General features: G+C 37.2%; 1 protein-coding gene and 1 long non-coding RNA gene across 2 annotated transcripts; both read left to right on the top strand.

Annotated features, from left to right (window-relative positions):
• Positions 1-3,510: 3,510 nt before the first annotated feature.
• On the top strand, positions 3,511-5,470 carry LOC110696833. Its single transcript, XR_002506402.1, has 3 exons — positions 3,511-3,839; positions 4,571-4,623; positions 5,303-5,470. It is a non-coding gene; the product is annotated as an uncharacterized LOC110696833 (long non-coding RNA).
• Positions 5,471-6,419: 949 nt separating this feature from the next.
• On the top strand, positions 6,420-8,191 carry LOC110696816. Its single transcript, XM_021874151.1, has 2 exons — positions 6,420-6,967; positions 7,984-8,191. The coding sequence occupies exons 1-2, from the start codon at positions 6,420-6,422 to the stop codon at positions 8,189-8,191; spliced, it is 756 nt and encodes a 251-aa protein (XP_021729843.1).
• The last annotated feature ends 6,595 nt before the right edge of the window (positions 8,192-14,786 follow it).

Here is a 14,786-nt window from a genome sequence, read left to right as displayed (position 1 = left end):
AAGCCCAGCCCACAAGCCCCTTCTGTTTTGATTTTTGAAACAAACTTAGGGTTCTCCGCCGCTCTCTATCTCCCTGCCTCTCTCTCTTCCTCTCTCTTCCTTCCTCTCTCTCTCTCTCTCTTCCTTCCTTCTTCTTCCTTGAGTTCTTCTCTGTTCTTCCTACTTGTACAACTTTACAATGTCACCACTACAACTACGAAAGTACGACAAATTTCCCACAAATTTCCTAGAAAAATCAAAACTTTGATAACCCAAAATCTCAGATTTTGAATTTCCTGCGTGCTACTTCACCCAACAATGTCGAGGTGGTCGGCGTTGCAGTGCGTTCTATGTTGCAACTTGCAAGACATGCAAAAGTACCTTGGGAGCAAATTAACTACACTTTCTAATTATACTTTCTAATATAATTTATTGTTGCAAGACTGTACTTGCAATTTCTAATTAGATTTTTTTTCCTTCTAATTATTTGTATATTTCAAATTTTATTATTGTTATTGAAACAAAGCTTTGTGTAATTGGTTATTTTGTATTTTGGTTGTTTGATTGTGTGGAGTTTGGGTAGTAGATCTAAATTGTTTTTCAATTTTTTAACTTTTGGGAGCAAATTAATTACAATCATTCAAAAATTCGGGTACCCTATGTCCCGACCCGAATAATTCAGGTACCCGGAACTCGGGTACCCGAGATATTCGGGTCGAGACATGGGAAAAATTAACAAGTACCCGAAACTCCAGGTACTCGGGTTTTTGGGTACTCAAAAACCCGGGTACCCGAATTTGAACACCCCTAGCTAATTGGAACCCCAGTGCACACTGCAAATATCACTAAGGTAGGGGCCACCTCACTGAAAATTGTTGGAAGCTAAAGGAAGCTATCCAAGATTTAATTGATAATAACAAACTACCATTGCCCCCTGCCAGTAAGAAGCCAAGTATCGACAATGAACCTCTTGCTCATTCTTTGGCCATATCTGATGAGGAAAACGAGGTTGATCCCTCACCTCTCATCAAGCCTATTACAGAAATTCATGCTATCGAAGAAGAGGAGGAGATCTTTTTCGATGTCATGGATGACTTTCCTGAACCAGCAAGCAAGGGAGATGTACAAATGCTTATATGGTCCATGTGGGAGGTAACAAATTTGCTACGTGAGGCTCTCAAATTTGCAAAGAAACAAGCAGAGGGGCTTCAGAAAAAGATTGATAAAATTCCGCCCACAAAGAAGAAAGCATTCTCTCTACAAGTAACTGACGGACCCAAGAAGAGTAATAGACTCTATACTCCAATTGGGACTTCATATGCTAAAATGTTCAAAATGCTCTCCGAGAGTGGCAAGATCAAACCTCTCGAAGCGAGACCATTTGAATCGCTAAAGAGGACAAATAGATTCTATTGTCAATACCATCAATCAGGGGGACACACTATTGAAAACTGTTTTAAATTTAAAGATTTAATTCAGAAAATGATTGATGATAAGAAGCTAGTTCAAATCCCACGAGAAGAAGACATAAGTATTAATGGGGTTTGGGACAGCGATGAAGAAGATGTCTACCTAAAAGAAGAAACTCCACCTTCAGTGTCATATTCAATAGATGATTTCCGGGTAAAAGAGGATTCATCTATAGACGTCCTCACAAGGTCTGGGAGAACACAACCTCCTATCTCAACATAACCTATGCCGACGACGCAGCAAGTTCCCACACCTATCATAGAAGACAATGATATTGTCAAACAATTCAAGAAGACCAAGGTCGAGATGAATGTATGGAAGCTTCTAGCAACATCTCGAGAGCATAGGTTGGCATTGATGAATGCCTTGGATAAGATAGGGATAGATTATGACACCACTCCTGAGGGGTTGGCTAACTTCCTTACGAGTGATCTTCCTATTCCTATCAACTTGATCACCTTTTCTGACAAAGATTTACCTCCAGAAGGTGACAGGCATTATAAGACATTAAACCTCACAGTGGTTTACAAGAGAATGAATGTCCCTATGACTCTTGTAGACAATGGATCGGCAATTAATGTCTATCCACTCAAAACTACGAGGATGTTAGGTATAAGGGATGAAGACTTAACCCCGTCAACACAAGGAATAAGAGCTTATGACAACACTCGTCGTCAAGCTCTTGGTAAGATTACCATGAATATAACGGCGGGAGCAATAGAACATTCTACTACCTTTCAAGTGGTAGACATTAAGGCTTCATTCAACTTATTGTTAGGCCGCCCTTGGCTTCATGACCTAAAGGTCGTCCCTTCATCTCTCCACCAACAAATATAATCCATAGTTGGAGGAATCCCTATTACAATCGATGCTTCACCCATGAGGATTGAATATGTGGAAAATCCAATCATTAATGTGGAGAACGATGAAAATGATGAAGATTTGTGGGGCTTTAATGAAGAGGTCTCCTTAATCGAGGAGGATGAAAGGACCCCTCTCTGCCACGACCCCCACTCCAATATGACGATAAATGCTATTCTTAAGAAACAAGAGCATTTTCCTGGAATGACTCTAGGAAAGAAGAAGGGAATAGCAAAACAGCTGGAATTACCCGGCCTCCCTAAGTTAGACACTTTCGGACTTGGTTTCGAACAGACTCAAGAAGATCTTACGTGAGCCCAGGAAAGGTCTAAAGCGCGTAGGAACACTCGCATCCAAAAGAAAGCAATCCTAATGGATTAGTATCCTCTTACTCTCAATGGACAATTCATAAAAGAAGGAGAGGACTATCCATGCTATGAATTTCCCGAACCTTTTGTTTTAAATGGCATAAGGAAACCGGGATTTAAAATTTTCTTAGATTGCTTCTTTCTAGATGAAATCCCAACTCTTATCCACAAGGAGAAAGCACCCCCATGCTTTGGCTTTAATGTCGTGGGATTATTATTTGGGCGAGAAAAAAGATGAGCCGAAGTACATAGAGAGTAACTTCTCGCTCATCCAAACAGTCCTACAAAGCGAGAACTTTGACCCCTCAAATCTCATCACTCCAGCAGAAGGATCAGTACAAGGATGGCGCAAGACAGTCAAGGTGACTACTCCAAGTGGAAGGAAAATCTCCATAATGACAGGGCAAGGACCGATGTATGAAGAGTCGTCTGAGACAGAATCAGAGTCAGAGTCAGAGTCTTTTCCTGTAGAGTCATCCAAGTCCTTAGTTGTAGCACCCCCTCCTTCTATTTCTTATCCTATGATTGTAATACCCCGTATTTTTAAGTCGTTTAATATTTATTAAATATGAATTTCCCGATATATTTTATCATACAAAATATTTATATGATAATTTTATATCAATATTTTATGATGATTTTGATTATACGAGCCAAGTCAAAAATTTGTCGTACCCAAATCAAATTTTCAACCGTTAATAAATTGTACCCGATTCAGACGACAAAGTACAAAATTCGCTATTTATATACGAGTTCAACTCATATGTGTAGTACGCTAGTACTACACAAAAATATCTACTTCAAAATATATATAATAATATAAAAAAATGATGTCGGCGAGAGGGGGGAATAACCCACCCACTTGCATGCCCACTTGCCTCCTACAATTAAGAATATGGATGGCATAGTATCAAGTCACTTCTATAAATAGCCATGACTACCTCACTCCATTTCATCCTCCAAGCTCCCCTTCATACACCTCTCTACTACTTCCTCTTCTTACTTTCTTCCTCCTACTAGCTTCTTCCTCCTCCATACTCACCTCCTTTTTATCCTTCATCCGTGGTCTTGGGCTCCTCACGAGTACCCACCTCGCTGCCACCAAACTGCCGCCACTCGACCACCGTCATGCCGCCACCTCCTTCCTTGTTGTTGTTGACCGTAAGTCCCAAGCTATTGCCATACTTCTTGAACTTCTATTATACACTACTATGTCTTACTACTATGTCTTACTACTAATTACATACTACCTGCTAGGCTATTACTACTCACGTATTACTACTACTTATTTTGTCACTACTATAATCAATGATAACTATCAACATTCACTACTACTACTCACTACTACTACTACTCCTATTCCACGTACTACTATTACTACCTTTCCATTTATTATTATTATTATTATTATTATTATTATTATTATTATTATTATTATTATTATTATTATTATTATTGATGTTAGTATTGATGTAGGTATTGTAGTTGTTGCTGCTGAATTGCTACTACTACAATTACTACTATCATACTACTACTTACCTACGTATCACTACTACTACTCTTATTATTATTATTATTATTATTATTATTATTATTATTATTATTATTATTATTAGTATTATTATTATTATTATTATTATTATTATTATTATTATTATTATTATTATTATTATTATTATTATTATTATTATTATTATTATTATTATTATTATTATTATTATTATTATTATTATTATTATTATTATTATTATTATTATTACGGATAGTTAAAGATTATTTTATAAATACAAGTGTTAATAAATTGGTCATGAACAACAAGTCAAAGTCGGTATTTTAAGTCTTCGTGTCTATAGGTTGAAAAGTATTTGATTAGGATTATTGGTTTGTTATAGGAGGAATTTCGGGTTCGAAATTAGGAGCTCCGTAATTGTGTGCAAAGATCGAGGTACGTAGACGTGGCTAGATCTTTTATAAGTGACTTTTATATACAACGTGATTTACATGTTAATTGATTTTGAACCATGTTTAAATGTTTGTGAAATATATTTCGGTGAAACATGTTTTAAGTGTTTGATCTCAAATGTTTAAATATTTCATACGGTTGATTATAAACTTGTACTGATATTCAAGATGTTTTAAAAAGGAAGTTTTATTGTTTAAATTATCCCGAGTATGGGATATTGGAAGGTTTATTTAACAGGATTTACTCCTTGGATCTTTGGATTTTTAACTCCCACTATGCGGAGTAAGTTGAAGACTATGGACTTTGTATGACCTAGTCTTTCCCCTTGATAGCACTATGTAAAGGAGTTACTAGCTTGGGGGGTGTGCACACTTAGATGGGAAAATGATTTATGAAAATATGGACTAATCCATCCTATTCGGATTTATCTTTGGAAAGTTGGTTATTTCAGAAATTGGTTCTTTTGACAAGTTTTTATACATGAATTTCTATTCAGGAATAGTTTGGATAAATTATGATTTATTAAAGTTAAATCTTTTCGAAAGCATGTTTAATTAATTAAATTGATTTTACCTGTCTAGCATTTGTATGTACTTAGCATTTTGGCTAATACGTATTTGTTTTGTTTTGGCTTGGCCCTACTTATCATTTTGATGAGTAGATAGGTGATGGAGATCGGACAACGTGAACTATATGCTGCATTGGGAATGATGGGCGGTGATCACCTAGTAAACATAGTGTTAGTGGTGTAGCTACTTTGAAAGTGTATCAAACTATTATTATTACTATTATTATTAATAAAAGATAAGTACTGTTTTCCGCTGCAAAACTCTGTTAAGCCTTACGTAATCACGTGGCAGTAATACTCCCATGTTACTCCCTAAAGTTGGATACTATTGTAAATATTAGAGAGTAATTTGGGGGTGTTACAAAGTGGTATCAGTTTTCGGGTCTTAAAAAGATAAAAATTGGTATATAAAACTGATGGGTAGACCTAAGAAGGGCATATAGGATAGAGTTTCGCATTTGTTTTTCCGAAAGTATATATTAAATATATATTTAAGTAAAAATTACTTTCTATTTTAATACGAAGAAAGATTAATAGTGGGGATTATTGGATTGACAATGAGCTCTGGCTAAGGCAGGATTTGGGCTCCGGGCAACGTCAACCCTAACCTCTCCTACCTGGGACCTCATTGGTCCAATTAATCCATATTATGAATCAAGTATTCAACTTATAACTATATATAATATTTTCGAAATTAAAAGAATTTGAAAGGTAATCAAAAGGTGATTTCGAACTTTACGTGAATTATGTGCATATGGACTAAGCAAACGTCCAAACTATGTTTTAGAGTATAAAGGTTCGAATTTAATTTCGAATTGCATTAGGATTGATAGTCTTTTGGGAATTTTTATATTCCATGGCATATTAGTGAAGGTTCATGAATTATTATTCGATAGTTATTCCTAAATTGGAAATGGATTGGATGGTAAATTACACTCTTATGTGATGAATTATATGGACAAGTGTTTGTTGATTTGTATATTATAATTGTATGCAATTTATGATAAATCTTGTGATTATTTATTTGAGATGATTACGTAGAGTTGCTTCTAAAATGACAATTTAAACTTACTAGTTAAATTGATGAACGTTTAGTACTCAAGATATTTTGTGAATAGTAAAGTTATCATATCGCTGATTGAGTCTTTGTTGGATAGATGAACAATTTGTTTGTAAATTCATGTGTCTAATTACCACATTATTCAGGATCATGTCTCTAAGGCAACGAATCAAGAAAGGGAGTAAGTACAAAGTCAGCTCTGTCATCAAAAGGCTAACCAAAATAACCGAAAACATAGCCGGTATTGTCTCAAATCAGGGAAAAGCCCATAATGACCTTGATGCTTTTAGGGAAGTTTTTAAGAGAGTAGCTGCGGCCAAACCACCCACTTACCTTGGCAAGGTAGACCCAGCAAGCTTAGAAAATTGGGTGAGAGAGTTCGATAAACTTTTTGATGCTATAAATTGTCCCGAGGAATTAAAAGTCAATAATGATGTTTATTACCTTAGAGAGGAAGCCGATTTATGGTGGAGTCAAAGGAGGAATGACTTACTGAGTATTCCTAACTTTGGGTGGGCTGAATTTAAGGAAGCTTTAAGAGAGAAGTTTTACCCTTCCTACTTGAGGAAACAAAAGTGTATGGAGTTTACTAACCTTAGGATGGGGAACATGACAATTAATGAGTATTATAGCAAGTTCATTGAGTTGATGAGATTTGCACCTGAGGTAGTACCAACTAAAGCACTTAAGGCACAGAGGTTTGAGAAGGTTTGACTTTGACCCTTCTAGGAAAACTAGGAGGAGTGACCTTTGAAACTTTAGATGAGGTTTATGGGAGAGCAGCGCACCTTTATGGGATCAAGGGGAGAGAGCTAGAGGGAAACTTTTCCGGGGAAAAGAGGAAGCCTAGTGGGACTTTCAATGGGAGTGAGAAGAAACCCAAAGTTGAGGAGAACCCGAGTGGGAATTTCAATGGGAAAAGGGACAGCAGGGGTAATTTTGAAAGAGGGAATAGGAACCGAGGGAATGTAGACAAACCCAAGAGAACCTATTTTTGCAAGAGATGTACGAAGAACCACCCAGGAAGGGATTGTGAGGGAAACCTAGTGACTTGCCGCTATTGTCAAAAGCTAGGTCACCGTGAGTATGAGTATTATAAGAAGGTCTCTGATGAGCAGTCGGGTAAACCGTAAGATGAGAAGAACCAACCCAAGCCAGCTCAGCCCAGTGGATTCATTCCTAAGTCAACACCCAACAATAGTGGAGCCGCTCCCAAAGGTCGTGTGTTCGTGATGAACAATCGTGAGGCTGCAACTACTTCTTATGTGGTAATTGGCAATTTCTTTATTTATTCTACGTCTACTAAAGTCTTGTTCGATTCAGGGGCGTCTCACTCTTTTATTTCTAGAACTTTAGTAGATAGACTCAAGCTAGAGAGTCCGGTGTCTGTTTCCTTAGATATTTCTATCCCGTCAGGGGAAGTGGTGAGTTGCACTAAGATGCATCAGGGTGTACCTCTTGTCATTTCAAAATTAGAATTTCCGTCAGACTTAATCGAGCTTGACTTACAAGATCTCGATGTTATTTTGGGGATGGACTGGTTGGGCAAGTACAAGGCCCAAATTGATTGCGAGGCCCAAAAGGTCACGTTGTGTGGCCCAAGCAAAGTTAGGGTAACCTATTGAAGGGAGGGAAAGAAATTAGGGTTAAAGATCATATCTGCTTTGCAACTTAAGAAGTGTGTAGCAAAAGGATATCCACTGTATTTGTGTAGTGTCCAAAGGATAGAAGAAGGAGATATAGAGGATAGGAAAAATATTCCAGTAGTAAATGAATTTCTTGACGTTTTTCCTGAAGAAATTCCAGGGATGCCACCTGTGAGGGATGTTGAGTTTACTATAGACTTAGTGCCCGGGACAGGACCTATTTCAAAGGCTCCATATAGGATGGCCCCGGCTGAGATGAAAGAGTTGAAGACTTAGTTAGACGACTTGATGGAGAAAGGATAAATTCGACCGGGTTCATCACCATGGGGTGCACCGGTGTTTTTCGTAAAGAAGAAGGATGGAAGCTTGAGGCTATGTATAGATTACTGAGAGTTGAACAATGTCACGATCAAGAATAAGTACCCTTTACCTAGGATCGATGATTTGTTCGACCAGTTAAAAGGGGCGGGAATATTCTCGAAGATCGATTTGAGGTCGGGGTATCATCAGTTGAGGATAGCAGAGTCGGACATTGCAAAAAGTGCTTTTAGGACTCGTTATGGTCACTATGAATTCACTGTGATGCCATTTGGGTTAACCTATGCACCTGCGGTTTTTATGGATTTAATGCACCGAAGTTTTAGGCCATACTTGGATAAGTTTGTTGTGGTGTTTATCGATGATATTTTGGTGTATTCGAGGGACCCGAAAGAGCATGAGGATCATTTGAGGGTGGTATTGTCAACCTTGAGGGAGCATCAATTGTACGCCAAACTCTCAAAGTGCGAGTTTTAGTTGGAAGAGGTAGCTTTCCTAGGTCATGTGATTTCTAAGGAAGGAGTATCGGTTGATCCATCAAAGGTAAAGACAGTAAGTGAATGGCCGACCCCGAGGAGTGTGTCAGATGTTCGGAGTTTTCTTGGGTTAGCAGGTTATTATAGGATATTTGTTAAGGATTTCTCGAGAATTGCAAGGCCGATGACGAGCTTAATGAGGAAAGAATGTAAGTATGAGTGGACTCCAGAGTGTGAGAAGGCTTTTCAGACATTTAAAGAGAAGTTGACTCAGCACCTGTGTTAACCCTGCCTGATGGAAGTGAGCAGTATGAGGTGTATAGTGATGCATCAAAGTTCGGGTTAGGTTGTGTGTTGATGCAAAATCGGAAGGTGATTGCTTATGCCTCGAGACAGTTGAAGCCTTATGAGGTGAATTACCCGACCCATGACTTAGAGTTAGCCGCAATTGTGTTTGCATTAAAGATTTGGAGACACTACTTGTACGGAGTAACATGTAGGATTTACACCGATCACAAGAGTTTGAAGTACATATTCACTCAAAAGAAGTTGAACATGAGACAAAGACGATGGTTGGAGTTGATTAAGGATTATGATTTGGAGATTCAGTATCATGAAGGGAAAGCGAATGTTGTTGCTGATGCATTAAGTAGGAAGTCAAGTCATGCAATTAATGCAATGATTCTACCAGATCAATTGTGTGCGGAATTCCAAAAGTTGAATTTGGAGGTATTGGAACAAGGAGAAGTTAAGAAGATCTTGAGTGCCTTGTTGAGCAGACCGTCAATCTATGATGAAATTCGGGAAAGTTAGCCCGGAGATGAAAAGTTAAACAAGATTAAAGAAAAGATCGAGGAAGGGCAAATATTGGACTTTTCAATAGCCGATGATGGAAGCATGAGGTTTAAAGGGAGATGGTGTGTTCCCCAAAATCGAAGTGATCTGAAGCAAAAGTTGATGGAGGAAGCTCATAGTTCTCCTTATTCAATGCATCCCGGAGGGGATAAGTTGTATAAGGACATGAAAAATACATTCCGGTGGCCGAACATGAAAAGGGAAGTGGCAGAATTTGTGGCTAGGTGTTTGACTTGTCAAAAGGTAAAAATCGAGCATAAGAGACCCCAAGGAACAATTCAATCCTTGGAGGTGCCTAGTTGGAAGTGGTATTCGATCTCTATGGATTTCGTGGGAGCCTTACCCAAGAATTGAGCAGGAAATGATACAATTTGGGTCATAGTGGATCGACTAACGAAATGTGCAACGTTCATACCCATGAGGAGTACATGGTCGATGGATCAATTGGGAAGAGCGTATGTGAAATTTGTGGTGAAATACCATGGTGTGCCGAAGGACATCATCTCGGATAGAGACTCGAGGTTCTTATCCAACTTCTGGCAGAGTTTACAAAAGGCTATGGGGACTAAGTTGTTGATGAGAATTTCATTCCACCCCGCAACCGATGGTCAAACAGAGAGAACTATACAGACATTAGACGATATGTTGAGATCATGTGTTTTGGAGTACCAGGGTTCATGGGAAAATCATTTGGACTTGATAAAATTTTCTTACAACAACAGTTATCATGCAAGCATTGGGATGACGCCATTCGAGGCTTTGTATGGGCGAAAGTGTAGAAGCCCGATATGTTGGAACGACATAAGCGAGACTGTTACACTTGGGCCGGAAATGATCGAAGAGACGGTGAAACAAGTAAAGATAATTCAAGAGAAAATAAAAGCCGCACAGGATCGTCAAAAGAGCTATGCAGATTTCAAAAGGAGGGATGAGGAATACGAAGTAGGTGAGAAAGTTTTATTGAAAATATCCCCGATAAAGGGAGTGATGAGGTTCGGGAAAAGAGGAAAGTTAAGCCCGAACTACATTGGACCCTACGAGATCATCCAAAAGGTGGGAAAGGTAGCATACAAGTTGGATTTGCTTAACGAGCTAGAAAAAGTTCACAATGTGTTCCATGTGAGCCAAATTCGGAAGTACATACCAGATGTTTCCCATGTTTTACAGCCTGAAACCATTGAGATGGATGAAAACTTGACTTATGAGGAAAGGCCTGCGAAGATTTTAGATAGTAAGGTGAGAAGCACCAGGAACAAGGATGTTAAAATAGTCAAGGTTTTATGGTCAAACCATAAAACCGAGGAAGCTACTTGGGAAGCCAAAGCAGATATGAGGAAAAGATATCCAGAATTGTTTTCGGAGGTTAGTCGAGTTACGGGGGCGTAACTCCTTTTAAGGGGGGTAGAATGCGATAGAGTTTCGTGCTTTTGCCCCTTTTTGGTCAGTTTTGAGTCATTTTGAGTTGCTAGTTGAGTCATTTCGAGTCATTATAAGTTGTGGATGAGCCAATTTATATTAACTTGGAATATTTAACCAACTTTTTCTCAAGTTTCGAGTTCGAAACTTCTTTTAAGGGGGGTAGACTATAATACCCCGTATTTTTAAGTCGTTTAATAATTATTAAATATGGATTTTCCGATATATTTTATCATACAAAATATTTATATGATAATTTTATATCTATATTTTATGATGATTTTAATTATACGAGCCAAGTCAAAAATTTGTCGTACCCAAATCAAATTATCAACCGTTAATAAATTGTACCCGATTCAGACGACAAAGTACAAATTCGCTATTTATATACGAGTTCAACTCATATGTGTGGTACGCTAGTACTACACAAAAATATCTAATTCAAAATATATATAATAATATGTATATATATATATAAAAAAAAATTGATGTCGGCAAGAGGGGGGAAAAACCCACCCACTTGCATGCCCACTTGCCTCCTACAATTAAGAATATGGATGGCATAGTATCAAGTCACTTCTATAAATAGCCATGACTACCTCACTCCATTTCATCCTCCAAGCTCCCCTTCATACTCCTCTCTACTACTTCCTCTTCTTACTTTCTTCCTCCTACTAGCTTCTTCCTCCTCCATACTCACCTCCTTTTTAGCCTTTATCCGTGGTCTTGGGCTCCTCACGAGCACCCACCTCGCTGCCACCAAACTGCCGCCACTCGACTACCGTCGTGCCGCTACCTCCTTCCTTGTTGTTGTTGACTGTAAGTCCCAAGCTATTGCCATACTTCTTGAACTTCTATTATACACTACTATGTCTTACTACTAATTACATACTACCTGCTAGGCTATTACTACTCACGTATTACTACTACTTATTTTGTCACTACTATAATCAATGATAACTATCAACATTCACTACTACTACTCACTACTACTACTACTCCTATTCCACGTACTACTATTACTACCTTTCCATTTATTATTATTATTATTATTATTATTATTATTATTATTATTATTATTACTATTATTATTGATGTTAGTATTGTAGTTGTTGCTGCTGAATTACTACTACTACAATTACTACTATCATACTTCTACTTACCTACGTATCACTACTACTAATCTTATTATTATTAATAGTATAATTATTATTATTATTACTATTATTATTATTATTATTATTATTATTATTATTATTATTATTATTATTATTATGGATAGTTAAAGATTATTTTATAAATACAAGTGTTAATAAATTGGTCATGCACAACAAGTCAAAGTCGGTATTTTAAGTCTTCGTGTCTATAGGTTGAAAAGTATTTGATTAGGATTATTGGTTTGTTATAGGAGGAATTTTGGGTTCAAAATTAGGAGCTCCGTAATTGTGTGCAAAGATCGAGGTATGTACACGTGGCTAGATCTTTTATAAGTGACTTTTATATACAACGTGATTTACATGTTAATTGATTTCGAACCATGTTTAAATGTTTGTGAAATATATTTTGGTGAAACATGTTTTAAGTCTTTGATCTCAAATGTTTAAATATTTCATACGGTTGATTATAAACTTATATTGATATTCAAGATGTTTTAAAAAGGAAGTTTTATTGTTTAAATTATCCCGAGTATGGGATATTGGAAGGTTTATTTAACAGGATTTACTCCTTGGATCTTTGGATTTTTAACTCCCACTATGCGGAGTAAGTTGAAGATTATGGACTTTGTATGACCTAGTCTTTCCCCTTGATAGCACTATGTAAAGGAGTTACTAGCTTGGGGGGTGTGCACACTTAGATGGGAAAATGATTTATGAAAATATGGACTGATCCATTCTATTCGGAATTATCTTTGGAAAGTTGGTTATTTCGGAAATTGGTTCTTTTGACAAGTTTTTATACATGAATTTCTATTCAGGAATGGTTTGGATAAATTATGATTTATTAAAGTTAAATCTTTTCGAAAGCATGTTTAATTAATTAAATTGATTTTACCTGTCTAGCATTTGTATGTACTTAGCATTTTGGCTAATACGTATTTGTTTTGTTTTGGCTTGGCTTGACCCTACTTATCATTTTGATGAGTAGATAGGTGATGGTGATCGGACAACGTGAACTATGTGCTGCATTGGGAATGATGGGCGGTGATCACCTAGTAAACATAGTATTAGTGGTGTAGCTACTTTGAGAGTGTATCAACCTATTATTATTACTATTATTATTAATAAAAGATAAGCACTGTTTTATGCTGCAAAACTCTGTTAAGCCTTACGTAATCACGTGGCGGTTATACTCCCATGTTACTCCCTAAAGTTGGATACTATTGTAAATATTAGAGAGTAATTTGGGGGTGTTACAATGATAGTTAGCAATCAAGTCCCTGAGGACATCTCCCTTTTTGATGTAATGATTTCCGAATTCAATAATATGTCTTCTTCTGCTTACTCCTCATGTTTCTTTTTAACCCAAGATGACAAGTATTGATTAACTAACAATGAAAATGACAAAGGAAATTATTAAAGCAATGGAAACACTTGAAAAGAAAACACCGATAATTGTGGAAACTGAGACAGTTGATATCTCAAAATATTCAACCATTAAAAAAGAGGTTAAAATCGGATTAACACTTAATGAACAAGAAAGAACCGATTTAATTAATCTACTTAAAGAATTTATCGATGTATTTGCTTGGTCATATGAAGATATGCCAGATATTAATAGAGAAATAGCTCAACACACTATACCGCTAATTTCAGGAATGAAACCTGTAAAACAAAAGTTGCATCGAATGAAACCCGACGTAGCTCTTAAAATAAAAGAAGAAGTTCAAAAACAAATAACTGCAGGTTTTATCAGGGCATCCAAATATCCTGAATGGGTGGCCAACGTTGTCCCAGTTCCAAAGAAGGATGGAAGGGTAAGAATGGGTGTCAACTATCGAGACTTAAATAAGGCAAGTCCAAAGGACGACTTCCCTTTACCACACATCGATATTTTGGTAGATAATACAGCGAATCATGCACTTCTCTCGTTCATGGATGGATACGCAGGATACAATCAGATTCTCATGGCAGAAGAAGACATGGAGAAAACAACCTTCATAACACCATGGGGTACTTATTGTTACACATTAATGTCATTCGGGTTGAAAAACGCGGGTGCTACTTACCAACGAGCAGCGACTGCCCTACTCCATGACATGATGCACAAAGAAGTTGAAGTATATGTGGACGATATGATTGTGAAGTCAAAAGACCGCCCAGGCCATCAAGTAGCCTTGAGAAAATTCCTTGAAAGGCTAAGAAATACAACATGAGGTTGAATCCATCCAAGTGTGATTTTGGAGTCACCTCAGGCAAGCTTTTGGGATATGTCATAAGCTCTAGAGGAATAGAGATACCAACCAAGATCAAGGCAATCATGTCAATGCCACCGCCCAAAACCGAGAAACAAATTCGAGGATTTATTAGCCGGTTGCAATATATAAGTAGGTTTATATCAAAATTAACAACAATATGTGAACCAATATTTAAAAAGCTCAAAAAGAATGTACCAGTAATATGGGACGATGAGTGTAAAAAAGCCTTTGAAAAGATCAAAGTCTATCTCGCAAATCCTCCCGTATTAGCACCAGCACTTCCAGGAATACCACTTAGGTTGTACCTAACAGTCACCAAGGAGACAATGGGAGCCATGCTTGCACAAGAAGTGGAAGGTAAAGAAAATGCAATCTACTATCTAAGTAAAAA

Source organism: Chenopodium quinoa, unplaced genomic scaffold (genome assembly GCF_001683475.1).
Source record: "Chenopodium quinoa cultivar QQ74 unplaced genomic scaffold, ASM168347v1, whole genome shotgun sequence".
Taxonomy (NCBI): domain Eukaryota; kingdom Viridiplantae; phylum Streptophyta; class Magnoliopsida; order Caryophyllales; family Amaranthaceae; genus Chenopodium; species Chenopodium quinoa.
Note: the sequence above shows the minus strand (reverse complement) of the source record. Positions and strands in the feature narration are given on the sequence as shown.